This window comes from Candida parapsilosis, contig 005809 (assembly GCF_000182765.1).
Source record: "Candida parapsilosis strain CDC317 annotated contig 005809".
Classification (NCBI taxonomy): Eukaryota; Fungi; Ascomycota; class Pichiomycetes; order Serinales; family Debaryomycetaceae; genus Lodderomyces; species Lodderomyces parapsilosis.
In genome coordinates this window covers 1422058-1443993 of record NW_023503281.1, presented here as the reverse complement: position 1 = coordinate 1443993, position 21936 = coordinate 1422058, and the positions used below count along the sequence as shown (strand labels likewise).

At 39.4% G+C, this 21936-nt stretch overlaps 9 protein-coding genes across 9 annotated transcripts; 6 read left to right on the top strand and 3 right to left on the bottom strand. All coding sequences in view use genetic code 12, as the record gives it.

The window, feature by feature from the left end:
* Nucleotides 1–1147: 1147 nt before the first annotated feature.
* On the top strand, nucleotides 1148–2221 carry CPAR2_206800 (exosome non-catalytic core subunit; the record flags this gene model as incomplete). Its single annotated transcript, XM_036809584.1, has 1 exon — nucleotides 1148–2221. The coding sequence occupies one exon, from the start codon at nucleotides 1148–1150 to the stop codon at nucleotides 2219–2221; it is 1074 nt and encodes a 357-aa protein (XP_036666206.1).
* A 379-nt stretch (nucleotides 2222–2600) lies between these two features.
* CPAR2_206790 (putative ubiquitin-specific protease) lies at nucleotides 2601–6569 on the top strand (the record flags this gene model as incomplete). Its single annotated transcript, XM_036809583.1, has 1 exon — nucleotides 2601–6569. The coding sequence occupies one exon, from the start codon at nucleotides 2601–2603 to the stop codon at nucleotides 6567–6569; it is 3969 nt and encodes a 1322-aa protein (XP_036666205.1).
* Nucleotides 6570–6783: 214 nt separating this feature from the next.
* RPS23A (40S ribosomal protein uS12) lies at nucleotides 6784–7221 on the top strand (the record flags this gene model as incomplete). The annotated part of the gene is made up of 1 exon (XM_036809582.1): nucleotides 6784–7221. One exon carries the CDS (start codon nucleotides 6784–6786, stop codon nucleotides 7219–7221), a length of 438 nt encoding a protein of 145 aa, XP_036666204.1.
* Nucleotides 7222–7380: 159 nt separating this feature from the next.
* Nucleotides 7381–8703, bottom strand: CPAR2_206770 (uncharacterized protein; the record flags this gene model as incomplete). Its single annotated transcript, XM_036809581.1, has 1 exon — nucleotides 7381–8703. One exon carries the CDS (start codon nucleotides 8701–8703, stop codon nucleotides 7381–7383), a length of 1323 nt encoding a protein of 440 aa, XP_036666203.1.
* A 256-nt stretch (nucleotides 8704–8959) lies between these two features.
* Nucleotides 8960–9892, top strand: CPAR2_206760 (uncharacterized protein; the record flags this gene model as incomplete). Its single annotated transcript, XM_036809580.1, has 1 exon — nucleotides 8960–9892. One exon carries the CDS (start codon nucleotides 8960–8962, stop codon nucleotides 9890–9892), a length of 933 nt encoding a protein of 310 aa, XP_036666202.1.
* Nucleotides 9893–10010: 118 nt separating this feature from the next.
* BUD6 (Bud6p) lies at nucleotides 10011–12176 on the top strand (the record flags this gene model as incomplete). The annotated part of the gene is made up of 1 exon (XM_036809578.1): nucleotides 10011–12176. The coding sequence occupies one exon, from the start codon at nucleotides 10011–10013 to the stop codon at nucleotides 12174–12176; it is 2166 nt and encodes a 721-aa protein (XP_036666201.1).
* A 1-nt stretch (nucleotide 12177) lies between these two features.
* Nucleotides 12178–13380, bottom strand: CPAR2_206740 (uncharacterized protein; the record flags this gene model as incomplete). Its single annotated transcript, XM_036809577.1, has 1 exon — nucleotides 12178–13380. The coding sequence occupies one exon, from the start codon at nucleotides 13378–13380 to the stop codon at nucleotides 12178–12180; it is 1203 nt and encodes a 400-aa protein (XP_036666200.1).
* Nucleotides 13381–15727: 2347 nt separating this feature from the next.
* Nucleotides 15728–16675, bottom strand: ANT1 (Ant1p; the record flags this gene model as incomplete). Its single annotated transcript, XM_036809576.1, has 1 exon — nucleotides 15728–16675. The coding sequence occupies one exon, from the start codon at nucleotides 16673–16675 to the stop codon at nucleotides 15728–15730; it is 948 nt and encodes a 315-aa protein (XP_036666199.1).
* Nucleotides 16676–20689: 4014 nt separating this feature from the next.
* CPAR2_206720 (uncharacterized protein) lies at nucleotides 20690–21922 on the top strand (the record flags this gene model as incomplete). The annotated part of the gene is made up of 1 exon (XM_036809575.1): nucleotides 20690–21922. One exon carries the CDS (start codon nucleotides 20690–20692, stop codon nucleotides 21920–21922), a length of 1233 nt encoding a protein of 410 aa, XP_036666198.1.
* Between the last annotated feature and the right edge of the window lie 14 nt (nucleotides 21923–21936).

The following is a 21936-nucleotide window of genomic DNA, read 5'->3' as shown; positions in this document are numbered from 1 at the left end:
CCTTTTACCCTTGTTTGTCTTTTGTTTATTATGCTTTTCAATGCAGTAATATTTGTTTGTTTTTGTGATACAAAAACTGTAATCTCTCCTCTTCTTCTTTTGTTTCTTAATCTACAGCCAATCACATGCTGCTAATTATTAAAAGAGAACATTTAATTTCAATTTCTAGTTAGTCACGTGTAAAGCACTTAACTAAACTACGTTTTACTTTACCCCACATTCATTAACTTAATTCAAAGGATTCATATCAAATCAGAATGTCAAATCAGAATGCAATGGAAAACAGTTTCATCATCTATACCACAAATGCATTGAATTGTGAATATATCTGTTCATTGCGTATTAGGTCTCGTAATCAAAGTAGTACTCTTATTCCAAGAAAGGAAAAGACTTCCCCCAATTTAGTTACAAAGTTTCTACAAGTCAATGAAGAAGCTGATTCATTTTTACTTTGTGTATCTCGGTACAAACCGGTTCTACAGTTTTTGCAATTCTTGAAACCGGAGCAATGGCAAGTAATTGTTTTGACATTTTTGTGATACTAATGAGTCAACTCACTATTGATTATTATGATACTCTATGTCAACAGGAAAGATGATCTTCACTTGTACTTATGTGGGGGTATACCTGGTGCATGTGATTATAGATTCTTGTCTTTGTATGTTTAGGCTTTCTCTGAGTAACAAAACTTTACTCTACCGCCCCATTATTTTGTTTGAACGGCTGTACGCGTCCTGGGATGTCTACACTGATCCCAAAAGATCTCATTTTCGCTAATAGAACGTAGAATTATACCGCTGATTAATATCACAACCATGATGACAGGTCCAACTGAGGCAACTTTTATATCCATTTTTTTCGAAAAGTATAGGAGAGTTCAACTTTTGCATCAATATGGTGCAAAACTTTATACCCGCATGCACTCCTATGGTAGGTCCTGGGAGTAGCGTCAGAGCAGTTCTCGTACTCCTGTTACTACAAATTATCTAGCTTGATTCAGTTACGCTTTAGAGGTACAATACTTACTGACAGTCAATGTCGGACATGCACATTTTTTGACATTGAAGCCACGACACTCATCACATCCATTTACAAACCTCATCAGAAAATAATTTTATACACATTTCCATCAACCTATAAAGCAACAATGGCTGAATTAAAACAAGTTAGCTTCACGCCAGATGTATTGGCAAGAATAGCACCGGATGTATCTTTACAACGCCACCTATCTATTGGAATCAGACCCAATTTGCGCAACTTCACTGAATTCAAAGCAGTTGCTTTTGGCAATAGTCTGCAATTGCAACAAAACGAAAACAACATTTTTGCATCATCGATTGTGAAAAGTGGATCCACTACTGTCATTACAACAATAAGTCTTGGGATTCTTGAAGATTTGGGCAATCAAAGCAGCCAACAGGGGCAACATTTTGCCACTGTTTACCCACAAGTCGAAATACTTCGAGGTAGATCTGGTGCTCCCACTGATGAAGAAATGATTGTTAGTCAGGACTTGTTTGAAACTTTTAGACATTGCAAAATTATCCCTGAGGAGAGTTTGCGTATTGAAAATATCGGTATCAAGTTGAAAGATGAAGAAACTGGTGAAGAAGAGATTTTGTATCCCGATTTAAATGAATCACAATGGCAATATGTTAATCTATCAAGTATGCATAATAAACCATTCCAATTTGTCTTGTTGGCAAATACAAAAGTATACCTGAGAGAAGTGTCAACAAATTCTATATTTGATTTATGTTTTGCTTCGATTTTGAAAGCATTGCAAGGTTTACAGTTGCCCAGATGTTTTGTTAATGATTCAATAAGTACCAAAATTTCCATCAGATCGAGAAAATCAAACGCAAGAGGGTTAATTGATACCAATAAAGGTGTTTTGAATTTAGATTTGAGACAGGAATCTCAGTACAAGCTACAATTGAATGTGAAACCAGGGACAATCTCAAGCAATTTCGGTATAATCAAGTTGGACAAGAGAAAAGAGCAACATGGGGATGCCATGGATGTAGACAGTGATGAACCGATCTTATTGACTGACTTGGAAGGCGAAGCAGAAGAATCCACCATTTTATCTAGAATATCCATCATCAGTAATTCACAAACGATAAACAAAATCAGTTTGGTGAGTAATGGTGATATCACCATGGAAACACTTAGGCGAGCTATCGACATATCCAAACAAAGAGCTAGCATAGAGACGTAATTGTATACTTTTGTACAAAATATTGTATTTTTTTTTTTTTTATCAATATGTTATGCAAATGTCGTAGCACGATCTCCGCGACACTCGATAAAAACAAAAAAAATTGTGGCAAAAAAAATCGATTCCTCCAGACGCGCAACTAAAAAAAAAAAGAACGATGAACGGTTCTTACCTCTTTTCAACGTTTCCATTTGCAACACTATTGTTTGATTGTACACAACTGGACTACACCGCAACAATCTATTCCAATTGGGACACTCACACATATCTACTGATTGTGATCTCATATACAATTGGACTGAGAGTCATTGAGGTTTAGTTCAATACTGGTATCCACCCATAACGTATACTTTTGATAAGCAATCACTATATTCTCAATATGCTTGATGAAGAAGTTACCAGTTACAGTACCGTTCAGGAAAACGAAAGGGAACCACTGTCATCGACAACCAGCTCCATTGAATCGCCACCTATAATAGATAATCCACTAGTAGAACAAACTACAAACCAGGAAAACAATGCACAAAAAGATGAAGATTCGAAAAAGGATTTGGAAGATAAAAGACAGTTGATCAAGAGTTTATTAGCTGATCAAGATATGCAAGAAGGTGATGAATGTATTGTGATTTCGAAACCATATCTTGATTCAATTTTTGATACAGAAGCAACATCACTTGAGGATTTGCAAAGCAAAATTGGTCCTGTTGATTTTCATGGGATACTAGATAGTTCAGGAAATCTTTATCCAGTGGATAATGAGCCGGTGCCAACGATTGGTTTATCAGTCAATATCTTTCAACACCTTTTGCTTTGGTTCGGTGCATTGGGACAACCAATTAGAAGATGGTACATTACCAACCTTCAAACTGAAGCATTGGAAATCGAAAGGTGGCCACCAATGTTTTATATTCATTACATTGGTAAAAAGACGCATCAGCCAACCTACTTTAGAAACGGATATTCTAGACACAATCACCATCATCATCATCATCATCATCATCATCAGAATGATGCAGAAAATGAAGCCCCTTTTCCAATATCGATTTCAAGAACCCAAACTTTTTCATACCTACTTGGACTTATCAAGGATCATGTCCTTAAAGCTCCCCGCAAATCAATTGACGATTTTAGACTTTGGTTTGTATCTGATGTCAAGGAGAGTGAAATGCCCTATATGATTACCGCTTCAAATTTTGTTTACAAAATAGCCAGAAAGAATGTGGTGCCCCCACACATCTACGATAGAACTTTGACAACAAAAGGCGTCAATGATAGTATGTACCACTTGGTTGTCGAGTACAAGGAGAAAAGCAACCTCTCTTTTCCCATTGATGCATTTGTTGAGTCACATATCAATCAAAGCGACAACAAGGAAAATGCTGGTGGCCACATGGGTTTATCCAATCTAGGAAATACTTGTTATATGAATTCTGCGTTGCAATGTTTGCTTCATGTTCCAGAAATTAATCAGTACTTTTTCCACAACATTTACCAAAAGGAGTTGAACGCAGACAATCCGCTTGGATATAATGGAGATGTTGCCAATGCTTTTGGATCCTTGTTGAAGCAAGCTTTTGACCCAGCAAAGACTTCATCAAGTATATCGCCGCGTGATTTCAAACACACCATTGGAAGGTACAGTTCCATGTTTTCTGGATACCTTCAACAGGATTCACAAGAGTTGTTGAGCTGGTTGTTGGATGCATTGCATGAAGATTTGAATCGTATTCTCCAAAAGCCGTATTGCGAAAAACCGGAATTGAAAGATGACGAGGTTGATGACAAAGATGCTATAGCTAAGCTTTCGGAGACCTGTTGGAATCAACACAAGCAAAGAAATGACTCTGTTATAACTGATTTGTTTACCGGGTTGTACGAGTCGATATTGGTGTGCCCTGATTGTGGCAAGACATCAATAACATTTGACCCATTCAACGACTTGACATTACCATTGCCTATCAACAAGAAATGGTACCATACTTTTACCATTGTGGATTTAGCAGGGAACAAACTTGAAAGCAGGATTATGAGACTTGAAGTGGAGTTGAAAACTAGTTCCAATTATGATGATTTGATCAACTACTTGTCTAGTTTTCTTAACATCGACAAGGATGATCTATTCTTGTATGAAGTATTTCAGCATGGAATATATGCTGATTTCCAAAAGAATCGAATCAAAAATAAGTTTTTACCAATTACTGAAGTAATCAAAGATGGCGATGATGTGGTTGTTTACATTATTCCCCACGATCGGGAGAATGAGGTGGTTGTGCCTGTTTTCAATGTGGTGGAGAATGATGACTCGCTGTATCGAATGGAAAATTATTTTGGTATTCCTTTGTTTATCACTCTTGCAAAAGATCAACTCAATAGTTTTGGTTGTATTCGACAAAAGTTGTTGGAGGCGGCATCTGTTTTGACAACTATTGATCTTGTTAGTGAATATGAGGTAGTTAAGCAGAGCCTGCAAGGTTACACTGCAAAGAAATATTACAACAAACTGGACTTCCCATCAATTGAGAGTGAAGCTGATAACAAGGAGGAAAACGTTTATGATAGTGATGTTTCATTAGCCAACCCTTACGTTGATGGTGATTTTGGGTTCAAGATCAAATATATTTATGATACAGCCCATGAATTGCCAAGCAGTCAAAGGCCTCGTTTTAGTTTTAGTTCTCACAACAGTCTTGCAACAACCACCACGATTCATGTTCCATTGCACAAACCAGCAATAAGCAATTACAGGTTTTTGTCTGACCAGTTGCCACCATTGAAAAAGATGTATTATCATTCGCAGAGGAGTATACGAGAGAAGCCTACGGAGGAGCCAATACAAGACGATGGTCAAGACGATGATGATGGAAAAAGGATGGATGACGTACGTGACGATGAAACGAGGTCGGATGGGTTTTTGGTGCTGCGTTCCAATACGCCTCAGGTTATTCCGTTGGGAAGGGACGAATGGAGTGATTCAAACGATGCTGTTATTGTTGTTGATGGAGTCAAGCTGGAACTGGTTCTGGATGCTGGCGAACCATTTGAACAAGATTCACGTCCAATGTTACCACCACGTAATCAACAATATTCTCATCTTACCTTGTCTGATACTGAAAGTGAAGGAATGTTTGGCTCAAGCTCGTTTATTCCCCCTCAAGGTGGGCCAGATTCCACAAAACCATCAAATGTAAACTCGCCATTGGAAACAAACTTTGCAACGGAAGAGGCAGGGGAAGAACATAAAACATTGGTTTGCAAGAACTCGGTGTTATTGTGCGATTGGGATAAGGAGATTTATGCAAAATTGTTTGGCGACGCTTCATTAACCACATGGGATTCCCCACCGCAACTAGTCAATCAACAATTGGCAGAGAACAAAGCTAAATTCGAACGTCAGCGGAAGAGTAAAATTAGCTTGGCAGATTGTTTAAAGAGTTTTAGCACACCAGAAGTTCTTGGTGAGCATGATTTGTGGTATTGTCCTAGTTGTAAGGATCACAAACGGGCTACAAAGTCGATACAAATTTGGTCAACAGGCGATATTTTGACAATACATTTGAAAAGGTTCCATAGCGCTCGAGCATTTAGTGACAAGATTGATGTTGTTGTTGATTTCCCTATTGAGGGATTGGATATTGGGCCATATGTTGCTAACCCACAGGAAAAGGATTGCATTTATGATTTGATTGCCGTTGATAATCATTATGGAGGATTGGGTGGTGGTCATTATACAGCATCGGTGAAGAATTTCAAGGATGATAAATGGTACTATTTTAATGATAGTAGAGTCACGGAGATCAACAATCCAGAGGAGCTTGTGTCAAGTGCTGCTTATTTGCTTTTTTATCGCAGGAGAAGACCTGTTAATGAGCCATTAGGTGGTGATAGTTTACACGAGATTCTCAAACAGGGAGAAGAAGAGTACAAGTCGAAGGCTATTGAAAAGCAGAAGGCATTAGCTGATCTGAAGTATCAAGTTAAACAGTATTATGCCGCTTTGGAATTCAGGCAAACCGAAATCGAGTATGCAAATCAAATGTCCAATAGGGAAGAACACAAGAGTAGCAGCGAGAGGGAGGAGGAGGTAGTGGAGGAAGAGGAGGAAGAAGATCACGAGGATGTGGGAAGAGCTAGAAGGCAACGCGTTTTGCTGAAAGATGAAGGTGCGTGCTCTCTACGTCACAGCAATAGTAAACGGCAAAAGATGAATTCATCTCCTGCTGAGGATGCTGATATACTGTCTGAGAACTCGGAGAATTCAAACGTGGATGCATCTGAGCAAAAACCGCTTGATCAAAGTGATGGAGTTGAGCCTCAAGAGGTGACTGAAAATAATGTAGATGTGATATAATCGATAAAAACGTGATGATTTTGTGGTCCAGGGCTGAAGCCCTACACGCAATGTAATATGCATTTTTTTTCTGCAAGTGTGCACTACTTTGTTGCCATACACACACACGCTCTCTCTCTCTCTCTCTGTATCATGACAAAGTACAATTTTTTTTTTTTTTTTCGAAAGCTCAAATCTCCTTCCTGACTTTTCATCTTACAAAGCATATACAACCATGGGAAAGGGTAAACCAAGAGGACTTAACTCTGCTAGAAAATTAAGAGTTCACAGAAGAAACAACAGATGGGCCGATCAAGCTTATAAGGCCAGATTATTGGGAACTGCATTTAAATCATCACCATTTGGAGGTTCATCTCACGCCAAGGGAATTGTATTGGAAAAGATTGGTGTTGAATCGAAACAACCAAACTCAGCCATTAGAAAGTGTGTTAGAGTCCAATTAATCAAGAATGGTAAAAGAGTTACTGCTTTCGTTCCAAATGATGGTTGTTTGAACTTTGTTGATGAAAATGACGAAGTCTTGTTGGCTGGTTTCGGTAGAAGAGGTAAGGCTAAGGGTGATATTCCAGGTGTCAGATTCAAGGTTGTTAAAGTTTCTGGTGTTTCTTTGTTGGCCTTGTGGAAGGAAAAGAAGGAAAAGCCAAGATCGTAGGAGTGTACATTAGGGAAAATCGGGTGTTTTTCATTTAATAAATATAAAGTTGTTACGAAAGAGGGAGCACAATGTAGAGGGAAGAGGAGAGAAATGTAAATGAAAGAGGATGATAAGGGTGAATGTAAAGAGACTGTAGTGTATTAGAGGGATGTTTCATTAAATGCTCAAATCTCTACCTTCAATTGATGGACCACCTTTCTTTGTCACTTTCCTCTTGGTGCCCATGGTGGTCAATTTTTGATTCAATTTTTTAAACCTTTCATCGTGTCCTCTTCCTGATTGTCTCATCAATAAGTTTGGATCAACCTTGGGAGCAATCTTGTAAGCAGCAGTTCGTGCTGTTGGTATAGCGGCTCTTTTCCTTCTTTCAGCATTTTGCTCGTATAGAGTCTTTGGTGCCGTTTGCTTATTACCAGATGACAATTTGTTGGAATATCTTGCCTTGTTGTATTCACCAAACTGTATAGATCTGTCCTTGTATGAGTCTGATTTGTTCAAAATAGGTCTAGTCCAATCACCTATCAATCTGTCAACAATCTTTTTCAACAGTGGCTCTGTCCTTTTTGATCTTTGGTAAAATACGAGAACTTTACCTATTCCTGAGGCCACTAAATGGTCAGTTTTGATGGGCAATGTTTCTAATGAGTTTATTAGCTCCTTTTGGATTTGGTACGCTGGCATGCTGGCATCAGGCAATGGTTCCAACCATAATCGTACCGCCTCCAATAAATTGTTGTCCAAAATTGACTCTGCTAAATCAGCTCTTGATAAGATGTTCAACACGTCGTCCAATAATTTTAGCTTTTCAGTAGCAATCTGTCCTTGTGAATTCTTTTCGACATCCAAGTTGGCTGCGTTGATCATTCGCTCTTTCAAATGGTCAATTTTATCATCTTGCATTCTTTCAATATCATCTTCATCAGCTTTTCTTCTTCTGTTCGATTTCACCTTGATTGCGGCTGACATCTTCTCTTCCAACTCCAATCGTTTCCTTTGTTGTGGATCGAGGTCGTCATTACTATATGATGGTTGATCATCAATAGTGGTAGTCTCGGTGCTGACATGTGGTCTGGCTCTTCTTATTAATTTCTTGTGTGTATTGAATCGATCATCAGCGTTGGTGATTTTCTTTGCTTTAATGGAGCTGATTATTTCATCCTCATCCATGGGAGTATTTTGAGTGGAAGCCAAGAATGTTTCTTGAGGTGTTTCCTCCTGTGCTTCCTCCTGTGCTTCCTCCTGTACTTCCTCCTGTACTTCCTCCTGTGCCTCCTCCTGTGCCTCCTCTTGGGGTGCCTCCTCTTGGGGTGCCTCCTCTTGGGGTGCCTCCTCTTGGGGTGCCTCCTCTTGGGGTGCCTCCTCTTGGGGTGCCTCCTCTTGGGGTGCCTCCTTCTGCTCTAACTCTTCCTCACTTCTCTCCTTTTGCGCTAAATTAACAGCTTCTGCTGCAATCTGTTCCATTTGCTGATTAAGATCCATATTGTTGGTTCTGGTTATGGTGTTCATTGGAATCGATTTTGAATTATTTTTTCCTTTCGAAAAAAAAAAGCACTAACACACCAAACTACAAAAGACCCATTTCGTGATACCCCTTCACTTCACACAACATCTACTAGAGGAGGTACCCCCATCATTGCAAACTCCTCCTTCACGATATTCACCCCCGAGGAGTTTAAGATTTCATCAATTGGAAACTTGAAATAACACACACAGGACTCAACGACTAACACCACTTATGTCTGATTTCGTTGGCAAGACGATTTCCTTGATTTCTAAAAAGAACTTGAGATATGTCGGTATTTTAGAACACATCAATGCTGATGATGCTACAATTGCATTAAAATCAGTGAGAATGTTTGGTACTGAAGGGAGATTAGGACAACCACATTTGGAAGTGCCTCCAGGAACCGATATCTATGATTATGTTGTTTTCAGAGGTAACGATGTGGAGGACTTGTCCGTTTTGGATGTCCCTATTGACCAAGTAAAGCCCGTATATCCTGTGGGAACTTCAGGTTTTTATCCTGCACCAACCTCGCAACAACCACCTTATCCTCAGCAATTTCCACCGCAAACAACTAGCGTAAACCAACCAGGTCCTAGTACAACACAAGCTGCCCCTGCTGCTGCTCCTGTTGCTCCTACTGCGTCTGAAACAGGTGCTGCTGCTGGTAGTGGTGTTGCATCACCCCACGAGCAGCCGCAACCAACAAAAACAACGCAGGAACAACCATCTACAAAGACTACCCATGAGGTTGAACCTGGGTCATTACCAAACAAAGAGGAAAAGGAAAAGGAAAATGATGAAAGCAAAGAAGTTGCACAATCGCAACCAGTTTCGAGACCAAGAAACCCTGCATCAAAGCTAGACTTTAATGAAGACTTTGATTTTGAGCTGTCGAATGCCAAGTTCCACAAAGAAGCTCATGAAGATGAGGGCCCCAAGTACAACAAACAGTCCTCTTTTTTTGATTCAATCTCGTCATCAACTGGAGAACGTGGAAATAATAGAAATAGATGGGCCGAGGAGAGAAGTTTGAATTTTGACACTTTTGGTGAATCAGGTGCTAGAGGCGGCAGAGGCAGAGGAAGAGGCAGAGGCAGAGGAAGAGGTAGAGGTAGAGGCAATTGGAGGGGTAGAAGTGAGCCCAAGCCTGAATGGGCATAAATAGAAGCCTTAAAAAAAAATGAAAATGAAAAGGAAGAGAAAAATAAAATAAAATAGTAGATATGTTATGCGTAAATCAATCAATCACCAAAGCAACACTTGACTCCACACTCTTTCCATGTCGTCGTTTCGTTCATCTCAAGAGACTCTTGTGAACCCAAAGAGAAAGTCATTACATACAGTTGAAACTTGTGTGACTAGATTACTTGTATCGACCAAGCATTTACTCGAGAGTTTAACACAATGGGCTAGACAAGAAGCTGATGACAAGTTTGTATCGGATGCCTATGTAAAATTGGGCAATGACTTTAGAGCAGCAACGAAAGCATTTGCACATAGTGGGATTGACACCTCTGATCTTGGTAATGTACCACAAGCGTTGAGAACGATTTTGGAAGAAGCATTGAGTGAAGCTCCCTCCCAGGAAAATCTTGATCGGTTTTTGCCCAACATAAGAAATATTATTGTTACGCTACTACAGAACTTGAAAGCTAAGCAGGGACGAGCCAGAATTATGTCTCAAGAGCGTGCTAGAGAGGAGAGTAGGGATAGGAGTAGCATGAGCATGGATCAGGGGGAAGGTGGAGCTAGAGAGACTCCATCAGATACAAATCCAACAACTTGGAACACTTCGACCACTTTAGAAGCTCCAATTAGGGAAGCTCCGATTAGGGAGGCGCCAATTAGGGAGGCGCCAATTAGAGAGGCACCAATTAGGGAGGCACCAACGAGGGAGGCACCAACGAGGGAGACACCAACGAGGGAGACACCAACGAGGGAGACACCAACTAGGGAGGCACCAATCAGGGAGTATCCCAGAGATACGTCAACTCGAGACGCACCTTCATCCAGGTTCTCTCGTGAGTCCAACAGATCTCAAAATGAGGCATTACTTCAACTTCAAAATGGTGATGCTATGCAACGTCGGGCTAGCAAACGATTCAGTGCTTACCAGTATGCCAAACTCACTCATCAACCAGGTGGGATTGATTCATCCCCAGCACTTCCTGTACCCAAATCACCGATCAATACAGCCAACAACTCAATTTTGGAGGAACTGGAAGTTTACGTTTTGTTAAGGATAGGCCAAAAGACTAGAAAGGCAACTATCGCCACACCGATAGCCTTAGCTTCCATTAGATTGCTCTTTGTTGAAAAATTTGCGTACTCACCAGGATCAGGTAATTTTCCTGACATCTATATCCAGGATCCACAAACAAAGGTGTTTTATGAGTTAGAAGAGCAGTCCTTAAGTGAGGTGAAAAATGGCTCGTTGTTGAGTTTGAACGAGGAGAGCACTGATCAATTTGGTCAGTTGAATGCGAAAATTGAAACGCTTGTTGAGAAAATTGAAGCGATGAATAGTGGCATTCTCAATCTCCAGAGTCCCACTCCAGTGCCAGTGACTACCTCAGACCTGGATGATCGAAGAGAAGTGACATTAATTGAAAATGAACTTCGTACAATTAAACTGATTAACAAGACGTCTACCGAAGCATTTAAAAAAGTGCTTGCAAACATTTCCAACCAATTGAAGAGATTCCAAGAGTCAAATGTGGAAGTCTCTCAAGACTCAAACAGAATGTATATGGAGTCATGCCATTCAAAGTTGTCGGACGACTCCGATGCATTATTGACCAAAGTAGATGATTTACAAGATTTAATGGAGGAGATGAGGAAGGATGTGGCGCAAAGAGGTGTTCGAGTTGGCGAAAAACAATTGAAACATATAACAAAGGAAATTGCCGATGCAAAGAAGTCACTTGACGAAATGAGCAACTTTATATCTAATGAAAAGTCAATTTGGAAAAAGATTTGGGAATCTGAATTGGATAAAGTTTGCGAAGAGCAACAATTTTTTAAATTGCAAGATGATTTAACTAGTGATTTGCAAGAGGATTTACAAAAGATCCAAGAAACTTATGAATTGATTGAACAATGCTCTATTGAACAAAGTAAAGGTGCATCATCGAAGCGTAATAAAGTCATGGCCAATTTGCACATTCCTGAACCTGGGGAAAGCTTGCACGACATTCAAGGACAAGTGTTGATTGATATTGCCCAATTGCACCCAAATCATGAAAGCAGATTGGAGGCAATAGAACGGGCTGAGAAATTGAGACAGCGAGAAAGACAATTGTCGCAACTAAATAAGTTTCAAGAAGAGTTGGGTGATTTCGTTGACGACAATAGGTTAAAAAAATCCGGTGGTATTGAAGAGGTAGAAAGTTTACGAAAGCAACGTGATCAAGAAAATTTGAAAAACTCATTTGGTATTGTATAGCTTACATCCATTGATTATGTTTTGTTTTGAATCGTTTCATGTATATGTCAAACACTCTTGGGAATGGATCGTTTTTGCTAAGCACAACTGACCTGTTTGTCAATTTGCCTTTGATTAGATTTGAATCAATCAACGTGACAAATAAATTTTCCTTGAAGTAGATATCTTTGGGGATTGGCACAAGATTGTAGGGTAGTGTAGTTTGTCTTCCTAAGATCTTCCAACAGTTTTTTATCAAATTCCGGTAAATTAAAATCTCCATCTTGTTCATTAAGAGTAGAAGGCTTTTGCTCTTGAGGTAATGATGGTATTTTGCCACGAGGGATCTGAATGTGGCTAAATCTCCTGGTTGTATGGATCTCGACATTTCCTCATACATGTTAATAAAGTCGTATTTTTTGAATGCGGCAAAGTTTGGCGTCTTGCCAATGACTAAGCTTATGGGAATAAATAGCTCTAAAACTAATCGCTGGTTCTTGCCGTGTGTCCTTAGCAAACACCATTTCAACAATTCAAAACTCTCCATCAACTCATACTTGATAAAATAGTACCGTGCTAAATAATACCGATATTTCAATTGCTCATTCATTGGAAAATCCGCCAACTTTAGGCTAGTATTGTTCATATTACTAAATATGTTTCGACAAAGCAAAGGGTTGTCCAATTTCCAATAAATAAAACAAAGTTTATTCCCAAGGTATAGCATAATCGACTCTCTGTCATTTGAATTGATTCGGATATTGTTGAACATTTTCAAAATCACACTAGCTATGTAGTTTAATCGGTATTTAGCACCACTTTCTTTGAAAAACATCTGGGTATCCAATTGTAATGCCCATTGTGTTACTATCTCTATAGTTGATTTGAGCACTCCTGTCAAAAGCCATCCATATTTGCTGTTGTTAAAGGCAATGGATAAATCATTCAAATATGTAGTATATAAATCAAACGACTGCAAAAGCGACCACGGATCCATCTCAGTGCAAAGCTTGACAAAACTGGACACAACAGCAGAAAATGCTGGCCAGTCTTTATCGTAGGAAGTGTTTAGAAGACACGGTGAGGGATTGTTGTAGAGGGACACTATGTAACTATTCTCAGCTGGATTCACCGAGATTAGCTTAGTCAATGTGTTGTACTTTTCCTGTTTGCTAGCGTGGTAGGTATTGTTAATCTCGTTGATGAGTTGGGAGGTGGTGGACATTTCGGGGTGGGGAGATGGGAGGTGGAAGATGGGAAGTGGGAGATGGATTTTTATATTTGGCGCTACCGGTTGGTATTAGATACGATTCTTGTTCTTAGATATAACTGGAAATACAAATTCTACGTGTTTAAATTGAAATGTAAGTCAGTTTTGTTAAAAATACTATAAAACAAAATGGCGGTTGATCAACAGTATGTATAATTGTTGAAATGAGCAACTCCTGTCAATAGTATGCACGTGTGTTGGTAAAAAGTCACATGGTAGCAGTATAGCTTTTTTTGCCCCTGGGTAGCGATATTCAGAATTGATAAACGAGGATAACATTCCCAGCTTATCGGTTTACACAGCAATGGACTCTCAAGCTACTTTGGACCGGCCAGACGAAGATACCTGGAAATCAATAGACTAAAAATTCATTGAAAAACATGGAATTCAAGTACAATCCCAAAAGGTTGCAATTGACGGAGGAGGCACTTCAATGTACGCTTGAACGCAAATGTACTTGAGTATGTCGGTGATCCAACCCTTTACCAAAAATTCTATCACCCAATCGGTGTCGGATTCCGGAGCCGGTAACAATTAATGCGGAAGACACCACAGACGATATTAGGGCGAATATTAGAATACAATAGTATTAAACCCGTTGCTACGGAGATGGCACATTATACTTTTAAAGATCAGGATGTAACTGCAAATATTAAATTTTAAATTGCAGAAGAACTGTTGATGCAAATACAGAGAAATTTCAGCTTGTCGTTTTCATCAATAATATAAAATTGACTATCCCCAGCGTTTTGGAGGAACTTCAAAGGAGGTTGGTGAAGCTCTTTCGCAACCTAAACTACGACGTGGACCCAAGTGAAACGAGCTTGAATCTTAGAAAGAAAACCTTTATCAAAGAGTAACCCATAATAGAAGCATTCAAGGTGCTTGGCACAGTTGACACAGAAGCGGATGAGATACGCCAAATCGACCTTACCAGTATCCTAGACATTGTTCTTATTAAAAGATGGGTGCAGTGGGACCCTGCTTTTTCATTCGTATTTGACAGGAAAGTTCGTAAACGAAAAATTTGGGAAAGTTTACAGATTGGTTGAGAGAGACCTAAAGTTGAGAGGGAGAGAAAGGTGGTTCCTGAAAACAAAGACGATACATACTTTGAAGTGGAAATGCCCACTCTTGTTGATGGTCAAGTGGAATTAGTAAAGGTCAAAGTTGCTAGACCCTTTGAAACGATTGATGAAGCTAACGAAGTTGACGAAAATGACGATGATTGTTTCAATTAAAACCATCAGAGGTCCTAATAGAAGAGGAAATTTACTTCCTGAAAAGCCTATCGTCAGATTCAAAAAGCAAAAACGTGGTAAAGCAGAGGAAGTAGAGAAGTTCAGCGTTCTTTCAGATAACGTTCCATCATATGTGGAAGAAGCTAGCCTGTTTTGCACGAGGGTATGAGTCACGAGAAAGGTGTGCAAACCACTGATCTTGAGTCCCGCACGGCCAATACGGATAGGCATACCACCGACGCCTAGTATTCCACTCCGGTACGGATGGGTATTCTACCGATGATGGGTATTCTTCGGCCGGCATGGAGGGGCACCCCACTGCAAACCGCTCGAGTGAATCTGGGTCTGAAGATTAGGAGATCGATACTGAGCACGATGAGGAGGAAGCCGTCATAATTGTTAATCAGTTCACCTGTGTTAGCGGAGGGACGATATTGATCAGAATACCATTAAGAACAAAATATAGATTAATCCGAGTTAAACGAGAGAATTTGCACAGAAGGCAGATGCTGGTACAAAATTAATAAGTTATAAGGAAATGGTGGTAAGTGAAGAATATATAGATCATGGAGAAACTCAGTGTAGAAAAAAGGGCTAGGAACAACTTAGGTTAAAACGGAGTATATACATAACAATTAATATATTACAATTACACTACAAATCGCCTTGGATACTATGGGGCTAAATAAAGCGAATGCACTCGTTGTTTCATCCCGCACAAATACAATTCTATGGAAACTTTGTTAGTTTTGTGCATTAATATTAGAACTTTATAGATTGTATAATTACAGCATTGGATTGTTTGGTTTTTGTATTCTATTGAACGCTCTTTGTCCAATAACGTAAAGCAATATCTCAGCTGTTTTCGTTGTACTGCAAAAGCACTTTGCAATACAAAGGAGGAGGCTCTCAGTTCCGATTCTCTTTCGGGGTTTTACCAAGATGTTATTTAAAAGATCACGTGCTCGTAGGTATAAGTCCGAAACGAAGTATCCAAAGTCTACTAATAACTCAAATCCATTCAAATAAAACAAAATATAAAAACACTACAAAAAGGCGACTTATGCCTTGGCAAATCTCTTTCTCTTAATTGCAGCCAAGATAAACAAAAACAACAAATCAATTTGATCTTTAAACATAAACAACAAGCCTTGAACAAACACACCTTTCAACAATTGCGGACGCATTCCTTTGTACAATCCTTTGAATTTCTCAGTTTTCCACAAATGAGCCAAAGCGTGAGTGAAATGATCGAAATTAATGTCTTCTTCTTCATCCTCATATTCTCCAAACTCGTTCTTTTTGTGCTCCTTTGGCTTCTTTGCACGTTGAAGCAACGCTTTTGAAACAATAAGTGGTTGAGTGATGACCGTTGAAATTGATTTAGCAACCATACCAATAACAAAGCTCTCTCCTGGACTCAAATGGCCAATTGGTTTGTAGAGCAGCTTCAATTTTTCAAAGGATCCATAAGTGATAGATGGATTGGAGCAGAGGACTAAGCTGACCTTGAGACCACGCCAGAGTCCCCTTACTCCATCCAGTTTCACTATATCCTTGACCAACTGGGATGATGAACGATGGAGTTTGTCTGTCTGGTGCATCGTTGTCACCACTCCAATTGGCATCGTAAAACACTGCGAGATAGCAGCAGCAATAGCACCAAGGGCCAACTCTGTCAATGTAGATGGTTTGTGATTTGGTTGATGTTTTTTCAAATTTGCATAAAGCTTCTTGACAAGTGAATACCAGTAAAAGAATGAGAAATTTTGGCTGAATGTACCAACAATAGTGGCGAAAAGACCTTGATACCATCCCAAAATTCCCTTCTTAGCATAGATCTGTTTAAGCACGTCAAGTGTGTTTTTGTATTTCAACTCTTGACTGTTTTCAGTGTGGACTTGGGTTTGAATGACAGTTTTGGAAAGATCCACGGGGTAGATCAAGGTGTTGGCGATGGCTGATGCCAATGCTCCCGAAGCTGCTTTTTCAAGTGGAGTAAGACTCATGGTTATAATAGCCAGGTTTAAGTGATAAGCGTCTATGAAAAATGTATCAGTTTGATGAGATGAAAAAAAAAATTGATTTGTTGAGGTTTATTTTGACTTTTTGATATCTCGATCAAAACAGCATTTACCGGCGGAGTTAAACGTACGAGAACAAAAATAAAAGTCACCAGGAGGACGATAAAAGTAATGGTTCGATAGGGGGTCCTCGACAACGTAATCATGTCAAATATCTACATTGTTTGCGTACTGAGATAAGGGCATCAGAGGTTATAAGCGATGACAGTTTGCCCATCGATACTAGCTACTTTGCTATTACCCATCTATCTCTCTTCCCTTGCTCCACATTGTCAAAACTGTGAAATTTTTATTTCCGACAGACTTGGCGGTTTTGTGTACATTGATAATTGCCGAGGGTAAAGGAAATGCATTAGCGCGTAGATAGAGAAAGAGAGAAGAGAAAATGTACCCCACAGATTGAGAGGAGCAATCACGTGCCACGATTTGCTTACTAACGATTTAAAATTCGGTTTAGGGAAACGCTATTCACCACTGATTAATGCTGGAGCACCCTCTTGCATAGATAGACTGTACAACGAAATGTAAGAGTTAGACGAACGTTGACTTATTGGTTGTGTAAATTTTACATTTCAAATTGCTGCAAAAAGAAGTCGGAAAATTTGAAAAAAACAATCACAATTACATATATTCATTAACCTCCACCCGTTACTAGTTTTATGCATCTATTACTATAACCTTTTAACTGTCACTCCGTCTGGCCAAGACTGTCCTGCAACACCAGTTACCAATTGATTATATCCAATACGGGGTATCCCCCTGTGTAATTCCAGTGCCATATATAATATGGCACCAAAAAAATAATATGTGTATAAGTGACTTTCCCCATTCCTAGTCCCATTTCTACAAATCAGTTTGTTAATTTTTCCAGGACGCTCTTTGTTATATGAGACAATAGCATTAACTCTGCACCAAAAGACTCAAATAGTAGCTTCAATTTAAAGCCTAATGCAAATAAGACGCTGTGTAACGTTAACTTGGTAGCGACATTCCCGCCAACTCGATTTCTTTTGACCCCTCCACTCGACGTGCGGCTTATATATAACAAACGTTTACTTCTCCTATACGTTATCCAGTAAACAAATTAGCTTTGATAACCAAAAATTTTGAGGGTTGTTTCCTTGCACTAAAATCACTAAGCATGCAATTCCTACTGCAACAATCCACATTCAAAGCTCATTAGCGCGTTGACTTATGTCCGAGTATCTTTCAAGAAACCGAAGGGTTGTTTGTCACCAAAGGTGGCTCCACCACTACATCAAGCTAGAGCTGCAACACTGAGCGATTTGAGCCCACAAGTCATGCAACACGCACAGGCGCCCTGCATCTACAAGATTTTGAAACTGTCTTGAAAGAAGCATTCACCAAAGCATTTTAATAATTCGCGAAAGGGAAAAAGCATGATCCCCCCATCGCCATTCGGACCAGTGTCAATAGCAGTGCATCAAAGTGTTGTACTGGCATAATAATTGTCCTTGGTTTCATCTATGAGCCCAAAGGAATTTTGCGACGGAGGCAAGCTATGTGTCCAACCTTGATGTCGTCGGATATGAATCCCAATTTTCATTCACGACGGACTTGGAGAAGGAAATGTTACCACTTTCCTGCTAGAAGATGTTTTGCCAATTGATGGAAGATTGAATCAACTATAGTCGTAGATCTTCCATACTACTACAGGAAATAAGTGTCGATGAACATTACAATCACTATGCATCATGAGGCTAAGGGTTTGGTCACAGAAATTGATTAACATCAAGTGATTGACGATGGAATGAAACAAAGCAAGCATGGATACCCACACGGTCACATTTGGTTGAACCAGTATCGAATATACATGCAGAACTGTTGGACGAAAATTGGAATCTAATGCACAAAGTATCGATGAAGCTACTTCATTTGATTACCAGTTATCAAGCTTGACATCTTGCAGTGACCGTTTGACATTGAACAAGCAGTCTGGCTTATGACTTTGAATGCTGAAGTATCGACAATGTCGTGGAGACAGACAAGTGTTCTACAACTTGTATTTCGGCACATGGTGTCACTTCAATGGACCATTGAATGATGATATACATCCTATTAATTGTGGGCATTGCAATAAGAGGATATTGCACACTATATCATGAGAATGAGGCTTTACTAAAGTGGGCTCATGCATGGGAATCTTACGAGAACTCTTTGTTCCCCGAAGGCATTTACTGTGTTGTTAACAGCACCCTATGACAAGAGGCTACAAGAGATGCCGAATCGAAACCCCAATGGAAATCGCTCATTAGAAATAAAGAGAGAGAGAGATTGAGCTTTGACGTCATTAAACAACAAATGTACAGCAGCAAAAGCCGATATCAGCAGTCCACCAATACCACCATTTAGCAAATCAGCAAACAGCAAACAGCAAATAGTAAATAGGATTTTCAATGGGTTTTCAACGACAAAAAAACATTCATCTTTCTTTCTCATTCACAAACTAAGTAGATCAACCCTATGGTACTTCAAGGAAAGCACACAACCAAGAATGATTGCTTTATATATAGACAGCTTTTTTGCATTTTTGCTTTTTTAATTTTAATTGAATCTTTCCTTTAATTTTTATAATCTTTTGAACGCTGTTTTTCATAACTTATAACATTGTCTGCAATCATCCTCTTCCATTTTCAGTTATGGGATTTATCATTGACCGCAAAATGAGGAGACTTGAGGATTAGATGAGGGAAAAATTGGATCAAAACTCCACCATGATCAAGTCTGAAGAAGCAACCATATCACATCCACCGAGTTTCAGTTACATGGGTTTATTGCTTCTTGTTTGTCAAAATATTGCCAAACCAGACTCAAAAATATGGGCAATTCATTTGAATATCAACACATCTTATCCTCAATGGTCCCGCTCAAATCCTGGTTAATATCCCCCGTCTTTGGTGGCTCTTGGTTTGTGTGTATGAAGGTCCAGGTGGGCAGTTCACAAAATGTATACCTTCAAAGTGGTGACAGCTCATATAACATGTATCTCTAATTTTGTAAATCTTGTTGAAGGATTATGGCAAGTATCGTGCATGTCCTCAACTAGAAGCTTGGTGTCTTGAAGATGTCACGTGAACTTAACTGAAAGAAGTCAGCTTATCAAAGTACAAGTTCATTGTTTGACTTCGCAGTCGATACGACTTGGAGCTTGTTATCCAATGGGAGGAACCTCGTCTAACAGCTTTGATAGTGCCTGTTCCTTACTTGTTGGGTTTGTAGACAAAGGACGATCTTTTGCCCATGCGTGAATCTCTTAATCAGATAATTTATCCTTGTCCTTCCCGGGTTGCATTTTGCTCTTGCAATCACTCCTTTTCTCATTTTGTGTTGATTCTCATTCAACTCGTGACTGGTTTCAATTTGGTAAATTCAATAATCAAGGGTCTATCACTGTCAAATGTGCCATCATTGTAAACAAATGGGATAGTAAATTGCACCCATCACAAACACCAACGGAACCCTTATTCCCTCCAACCATCCTAGATTTATGGATTTCCAAAATTTTGCTTGTGCCATCAATAAATTCAGTAATCGTCCATGGATTACCAGATGCGGTATTAAATATCTCAACCCAGTACTTGGTAAAAGTCGCATAAAGTGGGGGCCCTGCGTTGGTGAATGGCATTTGAAATGTTAAATATATCTCGAAAGCCCAAGCAACAATAATAACTGTGTATCGCCTGGTCCATCCTCAAAAAAAACCAAAGCAAGTGAAGTTGAACTATTAACCACTCAATGCGTGCCTCCAGCATTTGCCCTTTAATCTATGTAACCAAGATTGTTTCTCTTTGTCACCAGATGGTATTTCAAGCAGTACCATACATTGTAAAAACATGATCAGCCACAAGTGATAAATTGGATCAAAAAAAAAAAAAGAAGCTATCTTCCAGCATTTGCACCCAATACACCGGCCCAGCCATGGTTGATCATAAAGATATTCTCAGCCTAGTGGCCCATTTTCTCAAAGAACACGGCTATTCCCAGACATTGCAGCAACTTGAATTAGAGTATGGCAAACCGGTGCAACCAAAATTGCTAAATTCAGAATCTTTGTCTCAAATACTCGACGACAGATTACAATATGCTTCCATCAACAACCGAAATGAAAATGACATAGATGTGAATGAGGAGCTTCCATTGAGATTCAAGGAGCTTGTTCATGAACGGTTTATCAATTGGACGCTGCCATATCCTCATAAACCCACCAAGTTGAAAGTGCATTCTTTGATTATATTTAGTGTCTATAACAAGGGTGCCATATACTTTTCAACAAACGATTCACAGATCATCATTTGTAAGGGTGGCTCTATAACACTTGTCAGAATGCAAGAGATTATAAAAAAGGTATTAATTGTTGGACTGAATTTCGTGTTGTTAGGCATGAGCGGGAAGCTTTACTTGACAGATGAGAAATTTAATGAAATTGAAGTCATTGATACACTGTCTAGGTTTATCATTGACGCCAACCACGTACATTCAAACGGAGTAGATTACATTGTAATTCTCACATGGAATAGCATGCTCAAGCTTGTAAAGCTCAATGAATCTTCTGTCGTGGCTGCAATGAAATTAGATCAACAAGGAACTTGCTTTGATATCACCACCTACAGAGGCGAGATTGTCATTGTATTGGGCAAACTTGAAAATACGTTGCTAGATGTAATTACTATACAGGAAGAACAATTTGCATCTAAGTACAAAATCTCCATCAACGATGCAGAATTCACCACATCGAGTTTCTCACCAAGGTTTATCACAATTTCTCAAAAAGGAGGCATACCATTAGTTGCAGTTGCCACCTCACACGAGCCGTACATGAGAGTCATAATCACTTCTTTGATCGATTTTGAAACCTCGCCACTACCACCCATTGCCCGACATCAGATAATCAAGAATTTAAACACACTATCACCACAAGACAAGTTTTCTCAACCATTGATAGCATGGAGACACAACTCAGAAAAAGAGTCAGGAATTTGGGTAATGGGAGATGACGGAGTTGTTCGTGGTTTGGATCTTCTTGACGATAAAGTGGCTGTTGAATTGAAGCAACACCAGACAAAGATTAAAGATTTTACATGCTTTTATGAAAATGGTTATGAAGTCCTCATAACCAGTGGTATTGATCGACAGACATTCGAATGGAAATAAAGTGATTTGATTAA